The sequence below is a fragment of the Giraffa tippelskirchi genome, chromosome 12 (assembly GCF_054371585.1).
Source record: "Giraffa tippelskirchi isolate mGirTip1 chromosome 12, T2T-mGirTip1v1.2.pri, whole genome shotgun sequence".
Lineage (NCBI taxonomy): Eukaryota > Metazoa > Chordata > Mammalia > Artiodactyla > Giraffidae > Giraffa > Giraffa tippelskirchi.
The window spans coordinates 34,409,269-34,433,204 of record NC_137286.1 but is presented as its reverse complement, the minus strand read 5'-3'; the positions used below and the strand labels follow the sequence as shown (position 1 = coordinate 34,433,204).

General features: G+C 54.7%; 1 protein-coding gene across 2 annotated transcripts in view; it reads right to left on the bottom strand.

Annotated features, from left to right (window-relative positions):
• The window catches only part of CIMAP1C (ciliary microtubule associated protein 1C), a 29,227-nt gene extending 6,185 nt beyond the window's left edge, over positions 1–23,042 (bottom strand). The window contains exons 1-4 of one of the 2 annotated variants that reach the window (XM_081551730.1): positions 22,658–23,042; positions 21,535–21,645; positions 20,330–20,443; positions 19,335–19,726 (exon numbers count right to left, since the gene is read on the bottom strand). In XM_081551730.1, coding sequence (XP_081407856.1) covers positions 19,335–19,726; positions 20,330–20,443; positions 21,535–21,645; positions 22,658–22,778 — 738 coding nt within the window. In that variant the 5' untranslated portion in view covers positions 22,779–23,042. Of the gene's footprint in view, positions 1–19,095; positions 19,727–20,329; positions 20,444–21,534; positions 21,646–22,657 lie in introns of those variants that run through there. The other variant, XM_081551732.1, reaches the window with a different exon arrangement.
• Positions 23,043–23,936: the final 894 nt, after the last annotated feature.

Genomic DNA, 23,936 nt, shown 5'->3' with positions numbered 1-23,936 from the left:
CTGTGGTCATCATTTCATGATGTGCGTAAATCAAATCATTATGTTCTACACCTTAAACTTACACAGTGCTGTATGTCAATTATCTCTCAATAAAAACAAAAGAACAATGAAAACATATTATTTCAGTATCCACAGGTATGTGATTGTGGTATCCAAGCTCCAAGCTTGACAAAACTTCCAATTTTTCCTCCTTGGTAGGTACCTGCCCTCTTGAAATTAGGGAGAGCCATGGGAAGAGCTTTGGCCAGTGAAATGTCACCAAAGTGTTCAATGTCAGTTTAGGGCAGAAAATCTAAGTATGGGTGCTTAGTTCTTACTCTCTTCCCATATCAAAGCAAACCCCAGATCTTAGTGTTGAATAGCAATCTCATGGGATGGTGGCTGCACCGTGCCTGGGGTCCATGTCTGCAATGTCCTTGGCTAATCTACATTGGCCGTGTAGCATGAGTGAGAAATAAAATTCTGTTGGGTAAAGCTACTGCGATGAGGGATTATTTGTTACTGCAGCATAAACCTGGTTCATCCTGACTGATACAATAATAAAATTATATTTAAAGTCAAGATAGTGTTAAACACAAAATTCAGCATTGTGATTACCTTCTGAGAGGGAGGCAGAGGAATAAGATAAGGGAGGAGGAGCACAAGATCAGTGCAAATATTGTTAAAGCTATAGATGCTAGGTTGAGTTCTGAGTTCATACCTGTTCACCATAGTATTGTAAACAAAAATAGGTCATTGTAAGACTTCCCTGGTAATCCAGTGGCTAAGACTCCGCACTCCCAGTGCAAGGGGCCTGGGTTCAATCCCTGGTCATGGAACTAGATCTCACATGCCACAGCTAAGAATTTCCATGCTGTAACTAAAAATCCCACATGTCCCAACTAAAGATTCCACATGCCATAATGAAGATTGAAGATCCCACAAGTGCAAATAAGACCCAGCACTACCAGATAAATTAATAAATATACTTTTTTAAAGAACAGCTTTAAAAAAAAATTGACCATTGTAAACAAACTGCTTAATTAAAGTGGCCCTGTATGGGCCAATAAGGAGTGTGTCATAACCAGGGGTTGTGATTACCCAGCTCCGTGTATCTGAGGTCCATTTAAAAATGAAAAGAAAAGAGAATGTCACTCAGATATGAGCCAGAAACCCAACCACTGTACCTGCCAAAGGGTGCTTACATCTCACCTTGTAGAATATGTGTTAGTCACTCAGTCATGTCCGACTCTTTGCAACCCCATGGACTGTATGTAGCCTGCCAGACTTCTCTGTCCATGGAATTCTCCAGGCAAGAATAATGGAGTGGATTGCCATTTCCTTCTCTGGAGGAACTTCCCAACGCAGGGACTGAACCCTGGTCTCTTGCATCACAGGCAGATTCTTTACCTTACCTTGTAGCATAACCGCCAACACAGTGTGGAAGGAGGGCAGGGAATGAGCTCAGGTGTGCGGTTTTTCCCCTAATTCCCTGAGGTCCAGGGCCTGAGATGTCACTCTCCACAGCCCCTCCTCCAGACTCCTCCAAGGAAACTGTCAGGCCAGCTGGTTGGGGAGGTGGGAGACAGGAGCATCACAGAGCCTTTGTTCCTGCCAGCTCATCAAACCAGCCCAAAGCCTCATTTCAATATATTTGCATGAAATGGTTTCCTCTCAGAGTTGGTGCCTCCCTACCCCCATCCCCCACCCTGGAGTGCCCGCGAGCCCCTGGACCAACCCCAGGCCCCTTTGGATGATGTCATATTTACCAGGAAGAATTCTTGCTTTTTCTGCACCCCAGACATCATAAATCTTACATAACCTTTTCTCCCTCAACCTTGATGCTAAATTCACTGCATTCGATGGGGAGTCACTGGGGAGTTTTCAGCTGGAGAGGGTGTGGTGGGATCTGCAACTTGAAAGCTGCTCTAGTTACCAGTGAGGGACAAGGGTGGAGGCAGGGGGACCACTGAGGGAGCAAGCAAGGCGTCGGAACCGGGGGCGGGGAAGCACAGGAGTGGGAGGCCCCCGGGCAGACCCCAGAGCCCCTCAGAGGGTGGGATCCAGAACTTGGCAGGGAGTCAGAGGGGCACAGCCTGACTCCACGGTCACTGGGGTAGACTAGGGAGGGGACCTGCCACCCACCTGCTCCCGACACCACTCGGGGTGCAGAGAGGGAGAGAAATGTCCTGGGAAACGCCTGCGTGGGACTGTGGCCTCTGGAGGAGCCTGGGCCGGAGGTGGGGATGAAGCAGGGCCAGCCATTTATCTTTGAACTTTTAAAACTAGTTGCATATGTTAATTTAACCAAAAAAAAAAATCAACTGAAAACATAAAGAGTCAGAACGCCTCAGTCACGTGTGCTTATACACGCGAGCTTCCGGGAGTTCACAGCCCTAGAAATTATGCACCAACTTGAACAAGTGGGTACAGGTTTCTTTCTGAAAAAGAGTCTATATATTTTATTGAATTCTCTAAAGAGCCTGTGACCTGGGGAATACTAATGAACATTTATGTAACACCATACTTTGGGCTCTACACTATGTATATATATTCGTTTAATCTTCACAGCAGCCCTGTGAGAGACAGTTTCTTGTCATCCCCGTTTTACATATGTAGGGACTGAGGCATATGCACTGAGGCAAGGAGACAAAGCAAGATGCTGAAGTTTGCTCAGGTTAGTGAGACTGGAGTCTCCAGTGTGTCAGCCGCTGACCTGGACCTGGTCTGGTTCAACTCTTAACCTGCCCAGATGGACAAGTCAGGCCCCAAGTCACAAAGGCCCCAGGTCTTGAGCATAGACAAAGCTGGGCAGCCAAGACGTGTGGACCTCTGTGCTCACAGCCCTTCTCAGGACCAAATTCAGGAGAAATAAGAAATCCCGGACCCTCGTTGTCATCCTAGCCCACGGCAGGGAAGGCGGTTTCATGCCAGGGTCATCTCAGGAGCAGGCATGGGAGAGGGAAGCCCCCCTACCATCGCAGAGGTCAGCCCAGCCTGATCAACCCCTTGCAGGGACAGGGACCCTCTTTCCTCCACAGCCAAGCCCTGTGTCTCCGTGGCCTCTCCTCACACTTCTGCCTGCAGCCCCATTTGCAGCTGAGGACAAGCAACAGGCTGTCCACGCTGCGCTGGGAGGGGGTTAGGGGAGTACCTCCAGCCTCACTTTCCTTGTCTCTCCTCCCTGACATCCAGCCTCAGCAGGGGTTGGCCCCTGGGGCTTGTCCTCTGAAGCCTTGTCCTGGATCTAGCCCCACTCCCTTCTGAACCCCTCAGCCAGGCTGGAGGCAGCCCCCAGGGAACTGTGGCAGAGGCAGGGCCCAGAGGCAGGGTGGAACTGTCCCAGGAGGTGGTGAGGGCCCTGCCCTAGGAGGCACGTGAGCAGAGGCCCCCCAATCATCTCTGAGAGGCATCTGGACCAGCGATCACACCCAGATCTCCAATTCTGCCGTTCTAGGGCCCCTAGAGGGGCATAGTGACACTTACAGGATATCACAAAAGCAGGTACAATGGGCTCCAGCCAGATGGACCTCAGAGCAGGCTCTAGCTTGACACAGAGGGTCAGTGGCTTGTCCAAGGTGCCACAGCATCTTGAGGTGCCCTAGGGGAAGGGCAGCCCTGGGGGCAGAGGGATGGGCTGGAAGGAGGGGCTGTTGACTTGAGTAGGACCAGGTGGGTGGCCTCCTGGAGGATGGAAGACATACACGAGGGTCCCTCAAGGTAGACAGGACATCTCTAGGCAAAGCAGGAGATGGATGGGGTCAGACATCCTCATTGAGGGGAGAGGTGTCTCGAGGGGACTTTGAGAATTTGAGCCCTAGGAGGAGGGGCCCCTGTTGACACCCCCCCACCAGCCCACCTATGACAGACACATCCTGGTGCCTCACCTCAGCCTGACGGTGGGGTGGGGTTGGCGGGTACTAGGTTATCCTAACAGCGTGGCAGTTGGGGTGGCAGGCCAGGCCCTCCCCACACCCACCCTTAGACAGGAGCCCTCAACTCAGAGCTCTCTCTGCTCCCCACCATCTTCCCAGAGCAGGGCCCTGGCTCCCACCCGCCCCTACCCTGCCCCTCAACCTCTGGGCCCAGCAGGCGGTGCCAACACAGGAGGGGTTGCCCCAGCCGCGGCTCCTGAGTGCATTTTCCCGGGTACCAGTGTCAGGCAAGAGGGAACGAGCTATTTTTAGCAGACTCTCCGCAGCAGCGAGCAGTCTCAGAAGTGCCCGCGTGGTCGCTCCCACACTGCTCTCAGGTTTTAGCTCCTGCAGGCACTGATTCTCGCACCCAGCACGCTCCGATTACCAGGGTGACCTGAGCAGCTGCTGTGCATCTCCTCATGAGCCAAGTCCTCAGGCGGACAACGTGAGAGGAGCCGGGGCAGGCCTCCCACCACTAGCCCCACAGCACCGCCCCCCACCCCATGTGCCCCCTTCAGGCGCCCCTCACCTTCCAAGAACGTGGGCACTGAGGGTGGACTTCACTGGACCTTGCTGACTTGGTTTGCATAGCATACCTGGTGCTTCCCAGGATGTGAGGACCACTCCAGGAGCCCATCCTGCCTCCATGCTTTGCAGAAAGACACGCCGTGGAGGGGGTGGACATAGGTCACCCCAGTGAAGAGGAACTCATTTGAAAAGGGCCCCCCTCCCCTTGACGGAGATCAGACACTGGAATGTTTTCAGTGAGGGTTCAGCAGGTACAGGAGTGAGCCGATCTGCTTTGCATGTAAATGGTTCCTGCCATTCTTCAGTTCCACAGATGGTTGGATGCACGCTGTGTTGATAGGTCTCCTCGGTTTTGTTTTGTGTTTTTTTAAGAGAACTTTAAAATTCAGAAACTGTTGTGGAATCTCCCAGGTTTTAAATGTTGGAAACGAGGTCAAATCTTAAAAGAACACTGCGTGGTTTAAACAAAGCTCATTCAGGAACCACACCCGATTCACAGGCCAGGAGATGGGAGCAGGGTTAACAGTGGGGCCAGCTTTCCAAGGCCAAGATGTCCGCACGGAAGGCCCCTCCGTACCAAGGGGGAGCAGACCTCAGGACCCCAGATCGTTAAGGACAGGGTACCATCCTTTAGGGCCCATCCAGCACTTTTCAAACTGCAGTCCGGGGAGACTAATTCTTAGAGCTATTCAAAGATGTTCCTTATTTATGAGCAAACACTCTGGGAATCTCTGGCTTAAATAAAGCAAAACAGACTTCTTTACTACAGGACTTGTCTGAGGCTTTTACGTGCAACAAAAATGCCTTGTGCATTTTGAGGGGCTGGAGCATAGGAAGAGCTTCTCAAAATAGTTCCACACGGACCCCATTTTCAAGGCATACACATTAACTCCAGAAAGACACTGTTGTTGCATGGGATGTGGTTCTAGAAGTAGGGCTCACCACACTAACCCAGGCAGTCCACAAACCAACATCCCAGGGTGGCTGCAGCCTGTGAAGTGGGTGGAGAGGGGCATCGGAGAAGCTGAGCCCAGCAGGCAGTGGCCAGGAGTGTGGCTTTGTCCTCGGGACACAAACCCACCAAAGGGTAGTAGGCAGATGGGGATGTGGTTGATGGAGTGCTCCCGTCGTGTGCAGACCAGACTGAAGAAGGGAGACTAGGCCAGAGGCAAGGAAGCTAGTGCAGAGGGGATGCATCCCAGGGTTGTTTTGCAAGTGGAACAAACGGTCAGGACTAGGTGGCTGAAGGGTGGAGAGTCCACCTGTCAATGCGGCAGACGCAAGAGACGTCGCTTCGATCCCTGGGTCAGGAAGATCCCCCAGAGAAGGAAATGGCAACCGGATCTAGTATTCTTGCCTGGAGAAGTCCATGGACGGAGGAGCCTGGTGGGCTACAGTCCATGGGGTCGCAAGAGTTGGACACTACTGAGCATGTGTGCACATGTGTGTGCACACACACAGAGGTGTCTGAAAGGCTGTGGGGAGTGCTGGGGAGAGAGGAGGTGAAGACAAGGCCAGGCAATAAGCTGAAAAGGCAGAGCCCAGACAGAGGCTGTGAGCCAAAGGAAGAGAGAAGTTCGGAGCCCAGGCTGGGAATAGGTCCCCTTGCTGTGCCTTGCCCATCTCTTCAGGAAGCCAGGTTCAGGTAAACCTCAGCCATCCAGGGTTCCCATGGCAACCTGGAGACAAAATCAGCTGAGCACCTGGGCAAGCAGAAGGTGGAGAAGGGGTGGGGAGGGGCTGCTGACCTGAACAGTGTGCTGTGGGCTCCTGGGGTTCAGAACCTGGCCACCCCTTCCCCCAGGCAGCTGGAAGTGGCCAAGGGGTGGCCAGGAGAGAAAGGGTCCTACCCCCAAGGCTCCTGATCTGACAGCCAAGTTAGGAGGGCTGTGTGGTTTTCTTTCTTGCTGTTGCGGTAAACCCAACCCCACTCTGGGTCCAGGCCTGTGTCCATCATCTTTCAGCTGCCCTGGTCACTGCCTCTGAGAGAGAAGGCAGGGCGACTCCCTTGACTGTGTCTCCTGCCGCTCTTACAGCCACAAGGCTAATTTTAGCCCTGACATCAGGCTGCAGCCGGGGTGTTGGGTGGAGAGGGCTGTGTGTCTGCCCAGTTCTAAATGCAGGCCCTGGGAGCCCAGCAGGAGGGCCTGATGGCTGGCCATTCCTACACCCAAACAAGCAAAGCAGCTTAGCCCGAACAAGCCCTTCTGACACTCCCACCCCACCCCCACACCCCCACCTCCCTCTCCACACCCTGGCCACGCCCTCAGCCCTCCAGGAGCTGACCTTGCCCTCTTTGGGGTCACCTCCCAAAGTCTGGGCTCTCTCACCAACCAAGTCAGACTGGTTCGCAGTCAGCTCCCCCACGCAGAGCAGACATGCTACATCATCTATGACAACAAAGATACGGTGCTTCCAGCAACCCCAGAACGACATGCTAAAATCCAAGTTTGTGGCTCAGATCAGATATCACCCACTCCATGAGGTACCCCCACTCCTCAGTCAAAGCTAAGTTTTCCCTCCTCATACACCCCAAGCTCCTTGTGTTGCTTGGACACACTGTCTCCCACACGAGACTCTCAGCCCCTGAGAGCAGGGACTGAGTCTTACTCCTCTTTGCCCGCGCCCCCGGTAAGCCCAGCATGATGCTTGGTACACAGTAGGCATTGCTGGGGCCCAGGTCAAGGAGGCTGGGGTGGGGGCTGCGAGTGTGACCTCTGAGCCAGAGGGGACAAGGCTGAGCGCAACTCAGACACTAGCTTGCCCTGTGGTCACGGTCCCCTGTCCCCACACCCACCCTGTTCTAAGGAAGACAGCCCCACTCCCAGGTCCGTTCTGGGTCACCCTGGAGCGACCATGCCTATGAACATTGGACCTCCGAGGCCACACCAGGGGCTGGCCATTGGCCTGGTGGAAAATAACTGGACCAGACTATCCCCCTAAGTAACTTGACCTGGGAACTTCTTCACGTCTTAGTCCATTCACAGCAGAGGCAGAAGCGAAGAGCATGTGTCTAAAGCAGCCAAGAAGTAGATCCAGAGCCATGATGGAGATGCAGGAGGTAAAGGTGAAGAGCGGGCAAGGAAGAGAAGGAACACTTGTGTCCCAGGCTCAGTCTCAGCCCTCTCCCCGCAGGTGTCCCCACCCACCCACTCAGTCTCACCCGGCCCCTCCCAACCCCTGCCCTGTGCCGAGGCCACTCTGCCTGGCAGGTTGGTGATGCTGTTTCTAGTGCCTGCAGGCCCCATCAACAGGCCCTGCACGCATCCCAGGTGGTAGGTGACTGCCCGGGGTGGGAGGGGGGCTCTCACTCAGGGCAGGGAAGCCTGACCTCGCCCCTCTCTGGAAGAAGAGGCTCAGGGACCTCAGAAGGAGCGCAGCCTGGAGAACACTGAACCCTCCCCCGGAGGTCGGTGGCTTGTCTGCTGTGGGGAAGTGGGCTCCCGAACACAGCTGTGGGCCCCGCCCAAAGGAAAAGACACCCTCAGCTGTGTGGGCTGCAGGGCTCAGGGTCTCCGAGTCCATGTTCCCACTCTGGGCAGAGAGACAGGGAGGGGCCCCCGCACCTCCACCTGCCAGCGTACAGAGGAGGGTCCAGACAAGCCCCCACCTGGCAAGACCTATGACGTCTCCAGGGGGTGCCAGAGAGCTCCCAGCCCGCCAGCTGTGGCCTCCGTGGTCCAATCCTGCGGCAAGGCCCCTGCTGTTTAGCCTCCTAGGCTGGGGGCCGTGGTCGTGCTGGGCTGAGGCCAGATGTGTGCAGCCACCACTGGCCACACAGTCCTCTCCCTGGTATGAGGGCAGGACCCAAGGTGGCCCCTCTGTCTCCCAGTCTGGACACTCACCCAGGCAGGTTTGGAGCTTCTCCGAGTCCATCCAAGGGCACCAGGGCTGGGCACACACCAGGCCAGGCAGAGATGTGTCCCCTCCCTCACCACAAGCCAGGTGATGCTGGAGGAGGGGAAGGCGGAGGCCCGGGATAGAGCCAGCCCAGGAATGACCACCCCCGCCATGCCCCACCCCACCACGGGCGGCAATCCCTGAGCCACTTCTGCAGGAGAAGGGACCCAGGTGGCAGCCGGTGGTCACAAAGCCATCTCAAAAAAGGCTCCTGCCAGCCAAGCGTAAGTGCCCATGCCATGGTGAGTAGCAGAGCCAGTAAATTACCACTGAGGGCTGCACACACACCCCCTCTGTATTTATATCCGCCTTCGTGCCTGAAAATGGATATTTATGCATTTTCAATATTCAGGGCAAACGCTCCATCACTCAGTGCTGCGTGGCTGCAGCACATTACCCCTGCCCCGCCTAGATATTCCTCTTCCACCTGGCTTGCCACCTCAGGAGCTTCCAAGTAGGGCCTGGACCCCAAGTCCCTGCAGAGCCCCCACGCCCATGTGCAGGCCTGTGTTCCCCAAGAGAGAGTGGAGGGAACAAAGGGCCAAGCCAGCCTCTCCTGGGAGCCCCAGGGCTCACTTTACAGACCAGCAGCCAAGGCTCAGAGAGGCTGGGTGGCCTGGGCAAGGTCACACAGCATCCCCTCTAAGGCAGGATCACCGTCCCCAGGTGGAATGACTCCCTCGTCACCAAGGAACATGGTGGCATTGGGCTGTTTCTCTCCATCTCCCAATCTCTCTTTGCATCCTTTGCTTGAGGTCTGTCTCATCCTGGCTCTGATTCTCTCTCTAGATTCCACTCTGTGTCTCTGCGCCTGTCTGGCTCTCACCAGCTCAGTCTCAGTCTCTCTCACATCTTTCTCTGATTCCTTTCTTAGCGTCTCCACCTCCGTCATCTCTGGTCCCTGTGTCTCTCTGTCTCACCCCCACCCACACCCCACACACACCCCCTTCCTCTTTCTCAGAGCCTCTGTCGTTGTCCACCCCTGGCTCCCTGCCTTTGTCTTGGGTCTGAGATCAGGGCAACGAGGCAGGGAGCTGTCCTGTTGTCCAGGAGGGACCCCCTTGGGGAGTCCCCTCTCCCCCACACTGGCCCTGTAAAGGGGAGCCCCACACACCCTGAGCTGGAAGACCCACAGAGCAGAGTGGAGCTGCAGTGGGAGGTTCCGGAAGCACAGAGCGAGACTCACTGGAAACAAGTTAAAGGTGGGGTGAGTCCCCCATCTTCCTCTGCAGTGTTTCTGATCAGCCAGCCACCGTGACTTTAAAGGGCCCATCGAGCTTGTGACTGAGGTTGAGTGGTGGGGTGCCTGGGCCTGCCCTTAGCTGAAAGGGTTAACGCACCTGCCCAGTCCCCCACCCCCTCTTCACCTTCACCCCTCCAGCTGCTCCTTTTCCTTTCTCCCTCTCTTTCTCTTTCTCTCCATCCATCCATCCCTTTCTTTCTCTGTCAGAAATAATAAGAATTAATTAAATGTGTCCTCAGCTCCTGTCTCCTCACTTCCCTCAGGGAATTTAACCAGTCCCAGCACTCAGGCCTTGTTAGATTCCAAGAAAAACATAACTGCTTGTGTGCTCTGTTACATGTATGTGTGCACGTGGCTGTCCCTGCCCACAGACACGCACGCGGGGGCACGCAGTGTGCTGCTGCATGTTTCAGCGTGTCCGACCTGCTGGTTCATCGACACGTACATGACTGTGTACAGCTCCATATGCGCTCCTGAATCTGGAGACACATGTCAGGATGTTGGTGTGAATACACATACAAGTCTCTTGGTGTGGGCGTGTCTACACCCCACGTGGGCGGGCGCATGCATACATCATATGTCTTCACATTTAGGTCCACTCTATTGAATCTACACACTTGTACTGTGAGTCTGGGTAGACCTCATTACCATGCAAGTCTGTTTGGACGTAGACATACATGCCTCTGTATTCTGGATGTGGCTGTGCGTGCGTGTGTGTGTGTGTGTGTGTGTGCATGCACGCACGCATACACCTATGTGTGCACATCCAATGGTATGCGTGCACTGACGCATGAGCATATCTAGGGGCACGTGGGCCGTGCATGTGCAGTGTACACACACCCACACGCCCTGGCTGCCCTGCACACACATCCTCCTGACTCCCTGGGAGCCAGCAGCCTTGTCCCCAGCAAGAGCCATTGTGCCGCATCTCAGGGGTGATGTCGGTGGCAGTATGGGTGGCAGGAGCCCGAAGGTAGGAAGGTGGAAGTGGTGCAGGGGAAGGCATTCGCTAATGAGGCCACCTTCCTTGCCAGCCTGGGAGCTGCTGCCACTAATTACCGCCTCAGTAAGCAGCTCCCCAGGGAAGGGCTGCTGATGGAGCCCTGCTCTCTCCCCACACCCTCGAGACCTCTTTCCCCACCTCTCAGCAGTCCTGAGATGCTGCAGGAGCCCTGGGTACCAAGAAGAAGGGCAGACAGAGAGGAGGGCCAGTGCTTAGTCCACCAGGAGACCCAGAATGCCCACCTGCTTGCCCATCAGCCTGCTGCCAGGAAGCTCACATTTCAGGGTACTCCTCTGTGTTAGGGCACAGTCACCAAAAGCCCTCTGGGAATCCAAATATGCTCCTGGAGAAAGGAAAGTCTACATACCCTGACCCTCCACAGACACCGAGCATGCTCCTGTAACACGAGCACTAGACTGGGAGTCAACTGGGCCAGCTGATAATCCCAGTGCTGTGTGATTAGGCAAGTTCCCATACCTCTCTGGGTCTTGGTTTCCTTGTCTGTAAAGTAGGGGAAGAAGACTAGAGCCACTGCTATCAAAGAACGCTGTATGGAGACTTTCCCTGGGGGTGTGTTGCAAGAAATCTCCCTTGCAATGCAGGGGAAGCGGGTTTGATCCCTGGTCAGGATCCCACATGCCACAGGGCAGCTAAGCCTGCACTGGGCAACTACGAGCCTGCGCGCTCTGATGCCTTAATGCCACTACTGGAGAGTCTATGTGCCGCAAAGAAAAATCTCGCATGAGATCTGCATGCCACAATGAGGATCCCGCATGCCGCAACTAAGACCCAACACAGCCAAATAAATAAATATATTTTAAAAAGAATGGTGAGACACAAGACTGTTTCAGATAGTACAGAGATGGGCATCTGCTATGTGTTTATTTTCATGTGTATATTCTCATGCGTATGTGTGTGTTTGTGTGTATTTAGCACATCATACCCCTGATTTCACAAATATTGCTTAAGAGAAGGCAGTGAGCCAGTTTAAAGAAAAATGTTCAGTAAATGAGAAGAAAGCCTGGCATCTGACTATGACAAAGTCCTGACGGAAGTTGACGAGTGACTGCAGCCCCAGCCCAGAGGGTCTCTGAGGCCCTTCCCTCTCCAAAAAGCGGTGGGTTCAGACCCCCAGACGCCCTAGAACAAGAAATACACAGACCGGGCCCTGGTTTCCACCTTGTCCTCCACCTTGTCCTCATCAGCACCAAGATATACCATCACCAGGAGTGGCAGGAGAAGTTTCTATGAAGTAAATGAGGTGGTCCTTCCTGGCCACAGGCCCCCATATGATCTCAAAGGACACAGAAAGTGTCCACACGCATGACCCCTGGTGTGATTCAGGCCAGATCACGCCAGGGCACAGGATTGGCCCAGATTGAAGGCAGATGTGTCCAGGGTCTTGACAGAGTCGGCTCAGGCTGGGCCTGGCGTGTCTAGGGGGTCAGCAGCCACACGGCCCATAGAGGCGAGGGGGAGGTTCTGAGCCCCCCAGGCCGGTGAATAAGCTCTTCCACCTGTGCTGCCCAGGGGAGAGCCACCTGTCCCACGGCCCCAATGTCTCTGTCCTCCAAGTGGCCGGGTGTGAATCACAGGGATTTACAGCCCAGCCTCAAGTGGGATTTATGGGTCTGCCTCAAGCCCGGCCAGCGGGGAGTGGCCGCCTGTCAGTCCCCCATTGCGGCTGATTAATGAGGATGTTTCCTGCCAAGAAAAATCCCCTCCGTGGCAGGCAGCCGAGAGAAAGGCTCCCAGGCCCAGGGGCCAGCCCCTCCCCATACCTGTCCCCAGTCTGGTCCCCTCTCCTGCCCTCACAGCTCACACCTTCCCACGATCCCCCCAGCCCCACACACCGACACCCAAACAGGAGGTGCACCCAAGGGCCGCAGCTTCCAGGCCAGCATTCCACCTTCCTAGACTTGCCACGTGCTCATCCCTGGGAACAGTGCCCTTCAAACAAATTCATCCCAGGGCTCAAGGCTGGACATGCCAAATTCCAGAATGAATTTCTGAAAGAATCCAGAACACACACACACACACACACTTCACAGATGAAGAACCAAAAGTCCAGAGAGGGACAGGCCTTGCCTAGAGTCACACAGTAGCACAGTGGTGTGGCTGAGTCCTGAGCCCACAAGACCCTGGACTAGTCAAGTCAGTGTCTGATCCGAGCTGATTGTCCCATAGCCTCTGGGATAGTTTTCATCTCCAGATAAGGGCTCCTCTTCTCCAGAGAATTCACAGACCTGAGTTTGAATTCCTGCTCTATCACTTTGTATCTGAGAGTCACCATTTCTCTGTGCCTGCTTCCTCACCTGAAAAGTGAGGCTCAAAATAGTCCTGACCTCTTGGGGTCATATGAGGTTCAAGTGATACAATATAGGTGAAGTTCCAGGGCAGAGCTGGATTCCTGGCAGTGCTTGATAGGTGTTGGAGATTGTCCTCCTTCATCCCAGATATTTCAAAAGGCCCCATGCTCCCTGATTTGCTATGGGATGGGGGTAGGGCAGTTTAGGGCAGGTGGAGCAGGAGGAAAAGGAGAGAATATATATGTAGGGCTGCAGGACACAAGTGAGACCCCTTCCTGATGAAGGAAATCCTGGAAGGCTGGCTGGAAGAGGTGACATCAAGCAGAGGATGCAGAGCTCTACCTCTCTTGCTCTGAGGCTATCTGGGGACTTCCTGAACACCACGGGGCTGAGGGGAAGCACCCTGCCCTGAAGGCTAATCCCCGCCCCAGACTAGCCCCAGCACAAGCTGCTTCCATGATCTGGGGGCAAGTCCCTTTCCTCTCTAGGCATCTGCAAAACAGGGCCAAGCAGGACCAGACCACACTCTCTAGAAGGCATCTTCCAGTTCTGACCTTTAGACAAGCCCATCCAGACCCACCCCATGCAGTACCCAAATCTTGCCACTGGGTGACAGCAGGGAGCAAAGCTGGAGCCTGGCCTCCCCGTGGCTGCTGCTGACCAGTCCCTCCCCGCAGCACCAGATGTTCTTTGCTTCCCCACGCCCTCAGCTGACTCTCCCGTGAACCAGAGCTGAGGGATCATCTGCATCCATACATGTGCTTCTCCCCACATCCCTGCAGAGGCAGCCTGCATTCTCTACTTCTCAGATGAGAAAACTGAGGCCAGAAGAGGGAAGGACCTCTTCAAGGTCACACATCACACACTGCAGAGCCAGGTCTCTAACCCTTTTTCCCAACCCCCCGGGCCCCTAGCAGAGGTCATGTGAAGGGAGGATTAGAGTCAGGGAGACTGGGGCTGGAATCCTGGTGCCCCCACCCCTAGCTGTGCATTATCACTAGACAGGCTCCCCACCCTGTCTGATCCTCAGCTTATGTAGATGCCTGGTGTCTGGCGAGAACTGAACACACGAAGCTACTTCTTTGTCTTCAGTATATTTGACACCCCACGAGAGCGACACGTGTCTATCTGACTCACCTTGGTGTCCCCAGAGCCTGGCATGGGGAGGATGTTCAGAGAATAACAGCTGCCCAGAGGCTCTCTCCCTCCTGGCCCTGTCTGGCACTCAGTATAAGGGTCTCCCCCTCCTCAAGCCCCTTCTACCCTCTGGGAGGTCAGCCCTTTCCCTTCCCCCTCCCCTTGGCAGCCCACACCCACCCAGGCCCTGAAGCAATGGCCCCTGCCCCTCCCCTTTCCTCCCCGTGCCTCTCAGCCCCCGCTGTTCTCTGTCCCTGCCTTTCCTTCAGTCCCTCTCTCCTGCTGAGTCCCCACTCTGCACCGTACACTGTGTTTACAAAAAAACCATGACAATTTTTTATTTCTCTCTTTTGTCTCCCATCCTCCCCTGAAGGGAAACGTGCTTCCACTCTCCCAGGAAAAAATGAAGGCTCCAGAAGAGAAAGAGCAAACAAAGGACAGTAGGCCCCGTGGGTGCCCCCCAGCCCCACCTGGGGGCTACATGCACACGCACGCCTACCCGATCCTCCTCTTGTGGGGGCCTCCAAGAGCGGCTCTGTTATTTTGGGGATAATTGAAAGTGTCGATCTTTATTCTAGAGGATAAACTAGGCAGAGAGACGTGGAGCAAGAGGCAGAGAGAGAAGAGAGCGGAGGGAGGCAGAAAGACAGAGGGGAGAAGAGCCAGATGGAAGAACGTGGACTCAGCGAGGAGAGAGGAGAAGCCGGAAGGAACAGGTCGGCAGCAGATTCTGCCTCCAGCGAACTTGGAGAGGCAGCTTCTGACCCCTCCGGGAAGCCAGGGGCACTTGCCCACCAACTAGCTTCCCGTCCCCACCCCAGCCAAGGACCAGGAACAAGAGAGGTGGGGGCAGGGAGAAGGGGTCTGACTTGTCCTGCTCAGTGAGGGCTCACCAACCAGGTGCACCCTGTCCAGAGGCAGGACCCCAGACTGGAGGGCTGAGAGCCAGGCAGCAGCTCTCAGCCCCCTACCCTCGGCTGGGAATCATGCCCCACGTCATCCTGAGCCCAGAGACCCTCCTGAGCTCCCTGCCTGAAGCCCACACCACCCAATCTGCACCTGGGCATGTCAGGTGGCCGGAAGGGGGGGTTCTCACGGTTTATCTGCTCTGATTCTCCAGGGCAGTGGGCTGTGAGGGAGCCTGGGGGGAGGTGAGTATGTACGTGAGATAAGGAGGTGCTTGGAGAGAGCAGGGTGTGGGACAGTAAACGTGCATGTGTGTAGTGTGTGTGTGTCTGTGTGTTTGAGTGGGTTTGGTGTCGGGACATGTGTACGGAGTAGGGTGTGTGGTCTGAGCATGTGTGTGCATGCGTGTGCATGTGTGAGCAGTGCTGTAAGGAGCGTCTGTGCCTTGTCCCCATGCATATGTGGGTAAAGGACAAGTGTTTGCGCACAACCCCTACCTGTGAGCCTGTGAGACTGTGAGTGGTGTGGCAGTGTGTTCCCACGAGCAGGGCCCCTCTTTGACTCCTGGCCCAGGGCCACCATCCTCCCAGCTTCTGGGAGCCAGAGTGACCTCTGGGCCTCAGGGTCCCTCCAGCAACAACAGAAGAACAGCGACCTACCCACTCCCCCTCAACCTGGCCAGTGTCCAGGAGGGTCATGTGACTGCAGTTTTACCACCAAGCCCAGGCAGGGGTGACCCACGGAGGCCAGGGCTCTCCCCACCCTGGGAGAGATGGGCAGAAGCTCTGGTAGGTGTCCTGCCGAGCACATGACCCTCACCTACCTTCCTACATCTGCCCATGCCTGGAGACCCCTGTTTCTCATCCTTCCACCCAGCCACCCTCCGAATCCTGGAAGGTATGGCTGGGACTCTGAGGCACAGTCAGAGCTTGGCACAGGGCAGGAGCTCAGCAAATGTTTGCTGAATGAATGAATGATTGTGTCTGTGTGATCTGGGACCTAACTACCTGAGGATACAGGCTGAAGTCCTGCAAGGGTCAGAGCAGGGCTTCCGGCCAGGTCAAGCGTGGCCCCCAAGTTGTTCAGAAGGGGTGCAGTCAGCACCCAGACAGGCCTGAGAGGCCATGCCCACTGACCTTCTCCAGGTCATCTACCTGGTCACCACCACAGGGGAGGCAAGGCCAAGAGCTGGGGACTGCCTTGTCAAAAGGTCTGTCTCAAGCTAAATGACCCTCTCACTTGATGGCCTAAGGCCCCAGGGAGGCCCCATTTATCTTCTCTGGAGGCCACAGCTGTTTAATGTCGGGGCCATCTCTCTTTTGAACATCTTCATCCCCTGGGGCTTCCCTGGCAGTCCAGTGGTTAAGACTCTGCGCTGCCAATGCAGGGGGCACGGGTTCAATCCCCTGGTCAGGGAACTAGGACCCTACATGTTTCATGGAGCAGCCAAAAAATAGAAGGAAAAAAACTACATGTGCCAAAGATTCATACTGAATCCCCCAGCCTGCTATCCTTCCTTGGGAACCACAAACCAAGGCTTAGTTATAGCTCTGGGGCGAACACCCAGCCCTGGCCCATCCTTATCTGGTAGCAGCTGGGGCCACTAGGCTGAAGGTCTGCCCCAGACCGAGCCACAGAGGCAAAAACTAACATTTAGTCCTAATATAATATAATATATTAAGACTATGTAAGTCTTAAAATAATTCACCCCAAACTGAGCCCTGACTCTGCTTACCAAACCTGATCACACTCTGAGTCCTGACCCTGTCACACATTGAGCCCTGACCCTGATCACATACTGAGCCCTGATCCTGGTCACACACTGAGCCCTGACCTTGGTCATGAACTGAGCCTGGACCTTTATTTAGAGACAGGCCATTATTTTGTCATCAGGCCAAAGATATTTCCCTGGCTCTGGGCCTCAGTTTTCTTCTTTTTTCGAATGGACGGCCTTGGGATGAACTGATCGTTAAATCAGAAAACCCTACTCAGAGGTTGGCCTGTAGTTTCTCCGACCTGGTGACACTGGAGAGCATCAGCCACTGCCACCTGCCAGCCCCCACCCCCAACCAACACATTCAGCCCAAGCATCACTAATTTTTGCAGCCGCCATGATAAATGGCATTGTCAGCAAAAGGACGTCTTTCTAATCTGCTGCAAGACAGATGGGTCCCCAAGCTCACTAGCTGTCTCTCGAGCCTGCCCAGACCAGACTTGTGGAGGAGTGGGGAGGACAGGAAAGACACAGTACCCCAGGCCTGTGCGCTGGGGTGGGAGGGGGAGGACATTTCAGGCCCAGAGTCAGGAATGACCCCAGTGGGGTTTTCTACAAGCCTCCTTTTTAAATATTCAGTTGTTTCTTTTTAATATTCCAAAGATAGTCTCTGCTCCTTTCTACCTAAAGTTAGTTCTTCAATACCATTTTCATTTTCAGTTAAAACTTGAATATTGGACTTCCCTGGTGGATCAGTGGTAAAGAATCCTCCTGCCAATGCAGGAGACACGGGTTCGATCCCTGGTCGAGGAAGATCCCACATGCCGCAGAGCAACGAAGCCTGTGCACCACAACTACTGAGCCAGTACTCTAGGGTCCAAGAACCACAACTACTAAGCCCACGTGCTGTGACTAATGAGCCCATGTGCCCTAGAGCCCGTGCTCCACAACAGTAGAAGCCACCGCAGTGAGAAGCCCGTACACCACGACTAGAGAGTAGCCCCCACTCACGGCAACTAGAGAAAAAAGCCCATGCAGCAACAAAGACCCAGCACAGCCAAAAATGAATAAATAAAATTCTAAAAATAAAGATAAAACTTGAATATTGCTCAAATTCGCAGGGATGAGCCATCAGACACTGGTTCCTGGTGGCGCCTTCCTCCTGCCTCCCTCTGCTTCGGGGACAGTGGCTGCAGAGGAACATGCCTCTGCCTGAGCCATCAGGTCTGGGGCAGATTCAGCCTCCCCTCCTCCTTCCCTAAGCCCCCCTCCCTCCACAGTTCCTGCTCCCCCTTCCTCACTTCCAGGGGCTGCAGAGCAGCAGGAGCAGTGTTCCCCACATCTCCTGTGGCCTGGGGAGCTAGGAGAGGGGCTTGTCCTAAGGGTGAGGGCAATCAGAACAGGGGATCTGGATACCAAGAATTAAAGAAGGACAAACACAAGCCCCCAAGGCCCCAGCCTCCCCAGAGACCAGCAGGAGAGCAGGCAGCAGGCAATTCAAAAGCAGCAAAGCCAGAAGGGGTGGGGGCTCTGGGCACGGCCTGGACTCATGAGTGAGGCAACACTGTCCCCTACTGGTTAGTTCACAGTTCTCTCTCCTCTCCTCTCCTCTGCCACCAGACACTAGAGGGCTAAGTGGTTGGGGTGGGGAGACACAGGTGACTCTCCAAAGACAGCATGTGACATACAGACCCTCCTCCCAGCAGCTCTCTTCCCCTTTCCTTCCCCCCTACGCTGATCCCTAGCATCCAGGCTCTGCCCGTCTTGCCCAACCTGCTCTCACTGCCCAAGGAATTCTGAAAAGACCACATCTCCTCCAGCCCCATCACCCTGAGGACAAATCCTGAGTCCCCTTCAAGCTGCCCACCATCTGGTCTCATCACAGGTCAGCCTCCAAGAGCCCAGGTGCCTGCCCCCTGAGCCTGCCCTGGTTCCCTGCTCTTGTACCCTTTGGTCCCACCTGCGTGCCATCCTCTTCATCTTTACCTCCACCAAGAATACCCTCCATGCTACTCACTGCCTCTGCTCATTCCTGGGGTTCCTCCCCCAGGAAAACTGGCCTCCCCCCATCCCCAACCAGCACGGCCCCTCCTTCCTGTGCTCACATCCACTCACCCTGCTCCTCACTCCTCTCTGGGATGCTGGCCACCATCAGGGATCAGAATCAAACAGTTCAGGAGCTGGAGGGAACTTGGCCATCCTCTAGGTGCCTTCTCCCCGCTCACCGAGGCCCAGGAGCTGCACAAGGCCACACAGCACACTAGGGGCAGATGTGGGCCTAGAAATCAGCTGCCCGGAGTCTCTACCCAGAGCTCCTCGGAGGACACAGAGCTGTCTCCCCTGATGAGCCACAGCAGAACATCTTCTGGACAGGGATCCCTCCCACACCTCCCAATATCCCCAGCTCCTCACCCAGGGCAGGGCCCAAAGAAAGCAGCTGTGTTTGCAAAACCAAGGAATAAATAAATGAAAATATTTATCTAACGCCTTCTATGTGCTGGACACAGCAGGCACCAGCTCTGCTACTTAAAACCTTAGTAAGTCGCTCAATTTAGTATAGAAAAGTAACTTCTGGGGACGGGGGAGAGGGGGGAGTGCACCAGGAGGGGCCTCAGTCACGAATGTCGACGATCAGCGGGCATAGGTGGGGCGAGTGCTTGATGCCCATGGTGAAAGCGGGCGGGCGGGGCTTGTGTACCGTGACCTGCTGGACGTTGTGGGATCCGGGGCCAGGCCGAGGTGTGTGGTCCACCGGGTAGCCAAAGCGCTTGGCCATGCTGTAGACGGGGCTGCAGTTCTGATAGACAGATGGCTCCGGCCGGGTGTGTGTGGCCGGTCCGGGGCCTCTTGCCATATTCTTGTAGAACCAGTTCTTGTCCGAGAGGGCCAAGCTATAGCAAGGAGCAGCTTTGTTGGCAGGGAGGTTGGGCCCCAGCAGGAGTGGCATCTGGTACTGGTTAGGGCCCGGATTGGGGTCCATCACTCGGTATGGGCACCGGAAGCCAAACGAATACTCAGGAGCCCTGCGTTCCCCAGGCGGGTGGGTCTTCTCCAGGTGGTAATGGCAGGGGGCCGGGGTGGGGCTCAGACCTGAATGTAGGTGAATGAAGGGGAGGGGTCTCAGAGCAGGAACCAGGCTGAATCTCCTGGTGACCAACTAACGAGTCTAGGGAGGGGGCGAGGTCTTGGTGAGCCTGGTGTGACTTTACTATAACCATCTTAGCATCGGGCGGGAACATCACCTCCCTGCATGGGGCTCTGGGACAAGGATGGGTAGGGACTTCGCCATCCTGGCATCAGGATTGTGACACTGTCTTCATAATATAAAAACCCCGAGCATCATCAGGACGTTGCCCTTGGCTGTCATTGTCCCTGTGACAGCACCAAGAAAATGTGCTGGAATCAGTAGTCTGTGAACTCATTAGCATGACACGAGCCCTGTGATATTTTTACCGTATCACCCTGCAACATACATGGAACATTGGCCTCCAGACATCAAGTATTGTGACCCAGACACGGTGACATGGGTGTCTTGAAGTGACCTTGCAGGGAGGTGCCAGCATCTGCAGACACATCTGGCAAAGGGAGTCATGACCCCTTGCTCCTGCTTGTGTCCTAAGCGTGGACCCCCACCCTCCAACCTCCCACCCTCCAACCTCCCACCCCCGACCTCCCTCTTCTGGCCCATCTTACGCAGGTTAGAGGTGTGCTCTGCCATGGGAACCTGAGGACAGCTGGCCATCCCAAACCGAGTTATCTTAGGATCCAAGAAATAGCAAGGCCCAGGGCTATGTATGTCCATGATCCCTGCAAGGCAGCCAAGGAAAGGGCCAGTCACCCCAGAGGCCGCCCCAGGGTGAGTCTGGCCTCTGTCTCCAGGCAAGATCTCCTTCCCTCAGAAAAGGACCAAGGACACCTTCCTAATGCCTTGGGCTCTTGGGGATTTGGGGAGCCTTGATTTGCTCATCTGTAAAATGGATCTTTTAACACATGACCTAACATTATCTAGAACTTGTTCAGAGGAACAAAGTAACAGCTGCCAGGGACTAGTGCCCAGGGGACAATAATAGGCGTGTGTGTGTGTGTTAAGTCCCTTCAGTCGTTTCTGACTCTTTGCGACCCCATAGACTGTAGCCCACCAGGCTTCTCCGTCTATGGGATCTCCAGGCAAGAATACTGGAGTGGGTTGCCATGCCTTCCTTCAGGGGATCTTCCCGACCCAGGGATCAAACCCATGTCTCCTGCAGCTCCTGCATTGCAGGTAGAATCTTTGCCGCTGAGCCACCAGGAAAGCCTATGGTGGCTATTACTAGTATGAAGAAAGGACCCAGCCCCGGAAAGGGGGGGTTCCCCTGCTGAGAAGGGTGTGTTACCCCAGTGAGGGGCCTGGATCTCAGACCCCCAGATACGCACCACTGCCCACCCTCTCACCAGCCGTGGCTATCAGCCCCAGCTCTTCGCCGGCCCTCGGCTCCCTGCCTTCCATGGGGTTCTAAGCGACCTGGGAGGCCCTGAGTCCACCACCCCCACCCCCTTCCCTCCACCCCATCCCCCAGTTATTCCAGCTGCTTTGGCAAGTGAACCCATAGCAGTCAAAGCTGAAGGGCGCCGGCCAAAGACCAGACAGAAAGGAGACCCTGCCAGCTGGATGCAACAGGCCACTTCACAGTTCCCTCAGGAGGGCCAGCTGAGAGGTGCCTTCAGAGGGACAGGTAACTTGTCCCCCTACCGACTTTCTTCTGGACTTAGCAGGCCACCTGGGTGTCCCACACAGGGCAGGCCTGGGCTCCCAGGGGCCTGTGGCTACAGGTAATGACTCCTCCCCTCTCACACCGCCCCAAACATCCAATAGTAATAACCCTATGCCCGCGGGGATGACGGGTGTGGCAAGCACTCACGCTTCTCCGAGTGCCGGGCATGCAGGGTATAGGCCGGCTCCTGGAACATGGAGACGTCATGGTCTATGTAGCCCGTGCAGGATGGCCGGAGATACTTGGCAGGCCCCGGACCTGTGAACACAGAGAAGCCCTCAGCCTGGGCCTGCCAGATCAGAGGCAGGGAAAGCCCTCAATATAGTGTGCTTAAGATCACTGCAGAAAATTCCCTGGTGGTCCAGTGGCTAAGACTCTGCGCTCCCAATGCAGGGGGCCTGGGTTCAATCCCTGGTCAGGGAGCTAGATCCCACATACTGCAACTAAGAGTTCACATGCAACGTCTAAATATCACATGTGCTGCAACTAAGACCTGGTGCAGCCAAATAAATTAATATTAAAAAAAAAAAAGAACACTGGGGTCTTTGCTCCTGCTAATGTCACACTGCCACAGATCCCACTATCGAGCCACTTCCTTTGGGGAAAGTCAGTGTTCCCAGATAAAATGCAATTTCTGTTGGACAGGCAATGCATAATAAGAAAAGTAATGGTTACAAGTAACTGAGAACTTATTCCGTGCCAAGCACTATGCTAAGCATTTTCTATGGGTTATCTCAGTTAAGCCTCTCAAGAACTCTGTGAGATACATATTCTTGTTTTTCCCATCTTACAGATGTTCAGCCTCTAACTGAGGCTTAGAAATATCAATTCACACAAAGTCACACAACCTGGCATTGTGAAAATTTTAAGACATCAGCAAACAGAGCCCAAACATTTAATCACATACTAAACAACCACCACGTACAGCAACAGTCAGTCATCAACAATGTAGTAAGAATTAGTTTGTCTGCTTTCAGTTGAGAGTAAGATTCAAGGGAAGTGAGGAAAGCTAATATGGACTAAAGATACCATTGAATCCCTAGTCTTTTTCCAAAACTGGCCTCACTTCAAACACCTTCCCACCACCCTCCCCAAATTCCCAGCAGTTAATACTGCTTGTGGTGTTTAGCTTGGAAGTGCAGATCTTCTCTGGCTTTGAGAAGAGTCTGAAGGGGTTTTGCAGGAGGCAGAGGGCTGCAAGGTTAGGACACCTTCAGCCGCCTTCAGTGAGAGGATTGAGCCCAAGCCCAGGTCAGGGGCCTGCTCTCACCTTTGAGCATCGCCAGGACCACAGGGGTCTGCTTTATCTCATGCCCTGAGGACACTGGCACCTTTTTCTCTGGCTGCTGCCCATAGAACACAGGGTTCTTGACGCCCTTGGGCAGTTTCATGTCTGGAGCCAAGCAGAGGGCAATAGCAGCTACTGAGAGACCTGGAGCAGCAGGCAAGGAGCTGAGCCTGGGTGAGACCTGTTCCAGGCACCCCTGCCCAAGCCCCTGTGTCCACTCTCTCTCTCTCCGATACCACAGGTGGCGTGAGGGCTGAAAAGCAAAGCAGTCCTCCTACTTGAGCAGCTGAGGCTGTCTGGGGTGCAGCCAGCTGCAGGGCCCCGCAGGCAGGAGCTAAGGATGACATCACTGCAGAACTTGGACTGTGAAACCCAGAGTGTTTATTTCCTCCAGTTGCCGTGGAGCCTGGACTGTGGCGTAGAAATTCTATGCTGGCAGCTCAGCTATGGAACCCTGAGAACTCAACCTCACTGTCCCTGCTCCCAACCTGGCTAAGTAGCCTGAGGGGCCCCAGGACCTTAGATCAGGAAGCAGAAAGGGAGAAGTGGAGTGACAGACCCAGCTCTTCACTCTGGGTTTGTTGTTGTTCAGTTGTGTCCGACTCTTTGCAACCCCATGGACTGCAGCACACAGACTTCTCTGTTCTTTACTATCACCTGGAGCTTGCTCAGACTCATGTCCATCAAGTCGGTGATGCCATTCAACCATCTCATCCTCTGTTGTCCCCTTCTCCTCTTACCTTCAATCTTTCCCAGCATCAGGGTCTTTTCCAATGAGTCAGCTCTTCACATCAGGTGGCCAAAGTATTGGAGCCTCAGCTTCAGCATCAGTCCTTCCAATTCCTTTAGGATTGACTGGTTTGATCTCCTTGCAGTCCAAGGGACTCTCACTCCTGGTGGGTGCCCTGGAGGAGGTGAAAGAGTGGACAGGTCACGGGTGAAGGATTCTTGCTACCTGCACAGCCCTCTGGAGTGGTCTTCTACTCTCCGCCCCTCTCACCTATCCCCCAGGTTCTGGACATGCCCCTCCTTCTATCGCAGTCTATTTTTTTGTCAAGAAAGTATCAAGCCAATTATTTCACACTAAGGTGTGACTGTCTGATAACTTCTCAGATTCCTATCCCAGGGATGGTGTCTTTAGAGATCCAAGTCTAGGAATATTTGACTGCTGCTGACATCTCGGGCAGGGAATGGGTACAAATAAAGGAGGATGGAGGATGGGGCTGAGGCCTCAAGAAGCTACTTCCTGGGGCTTCCCTGG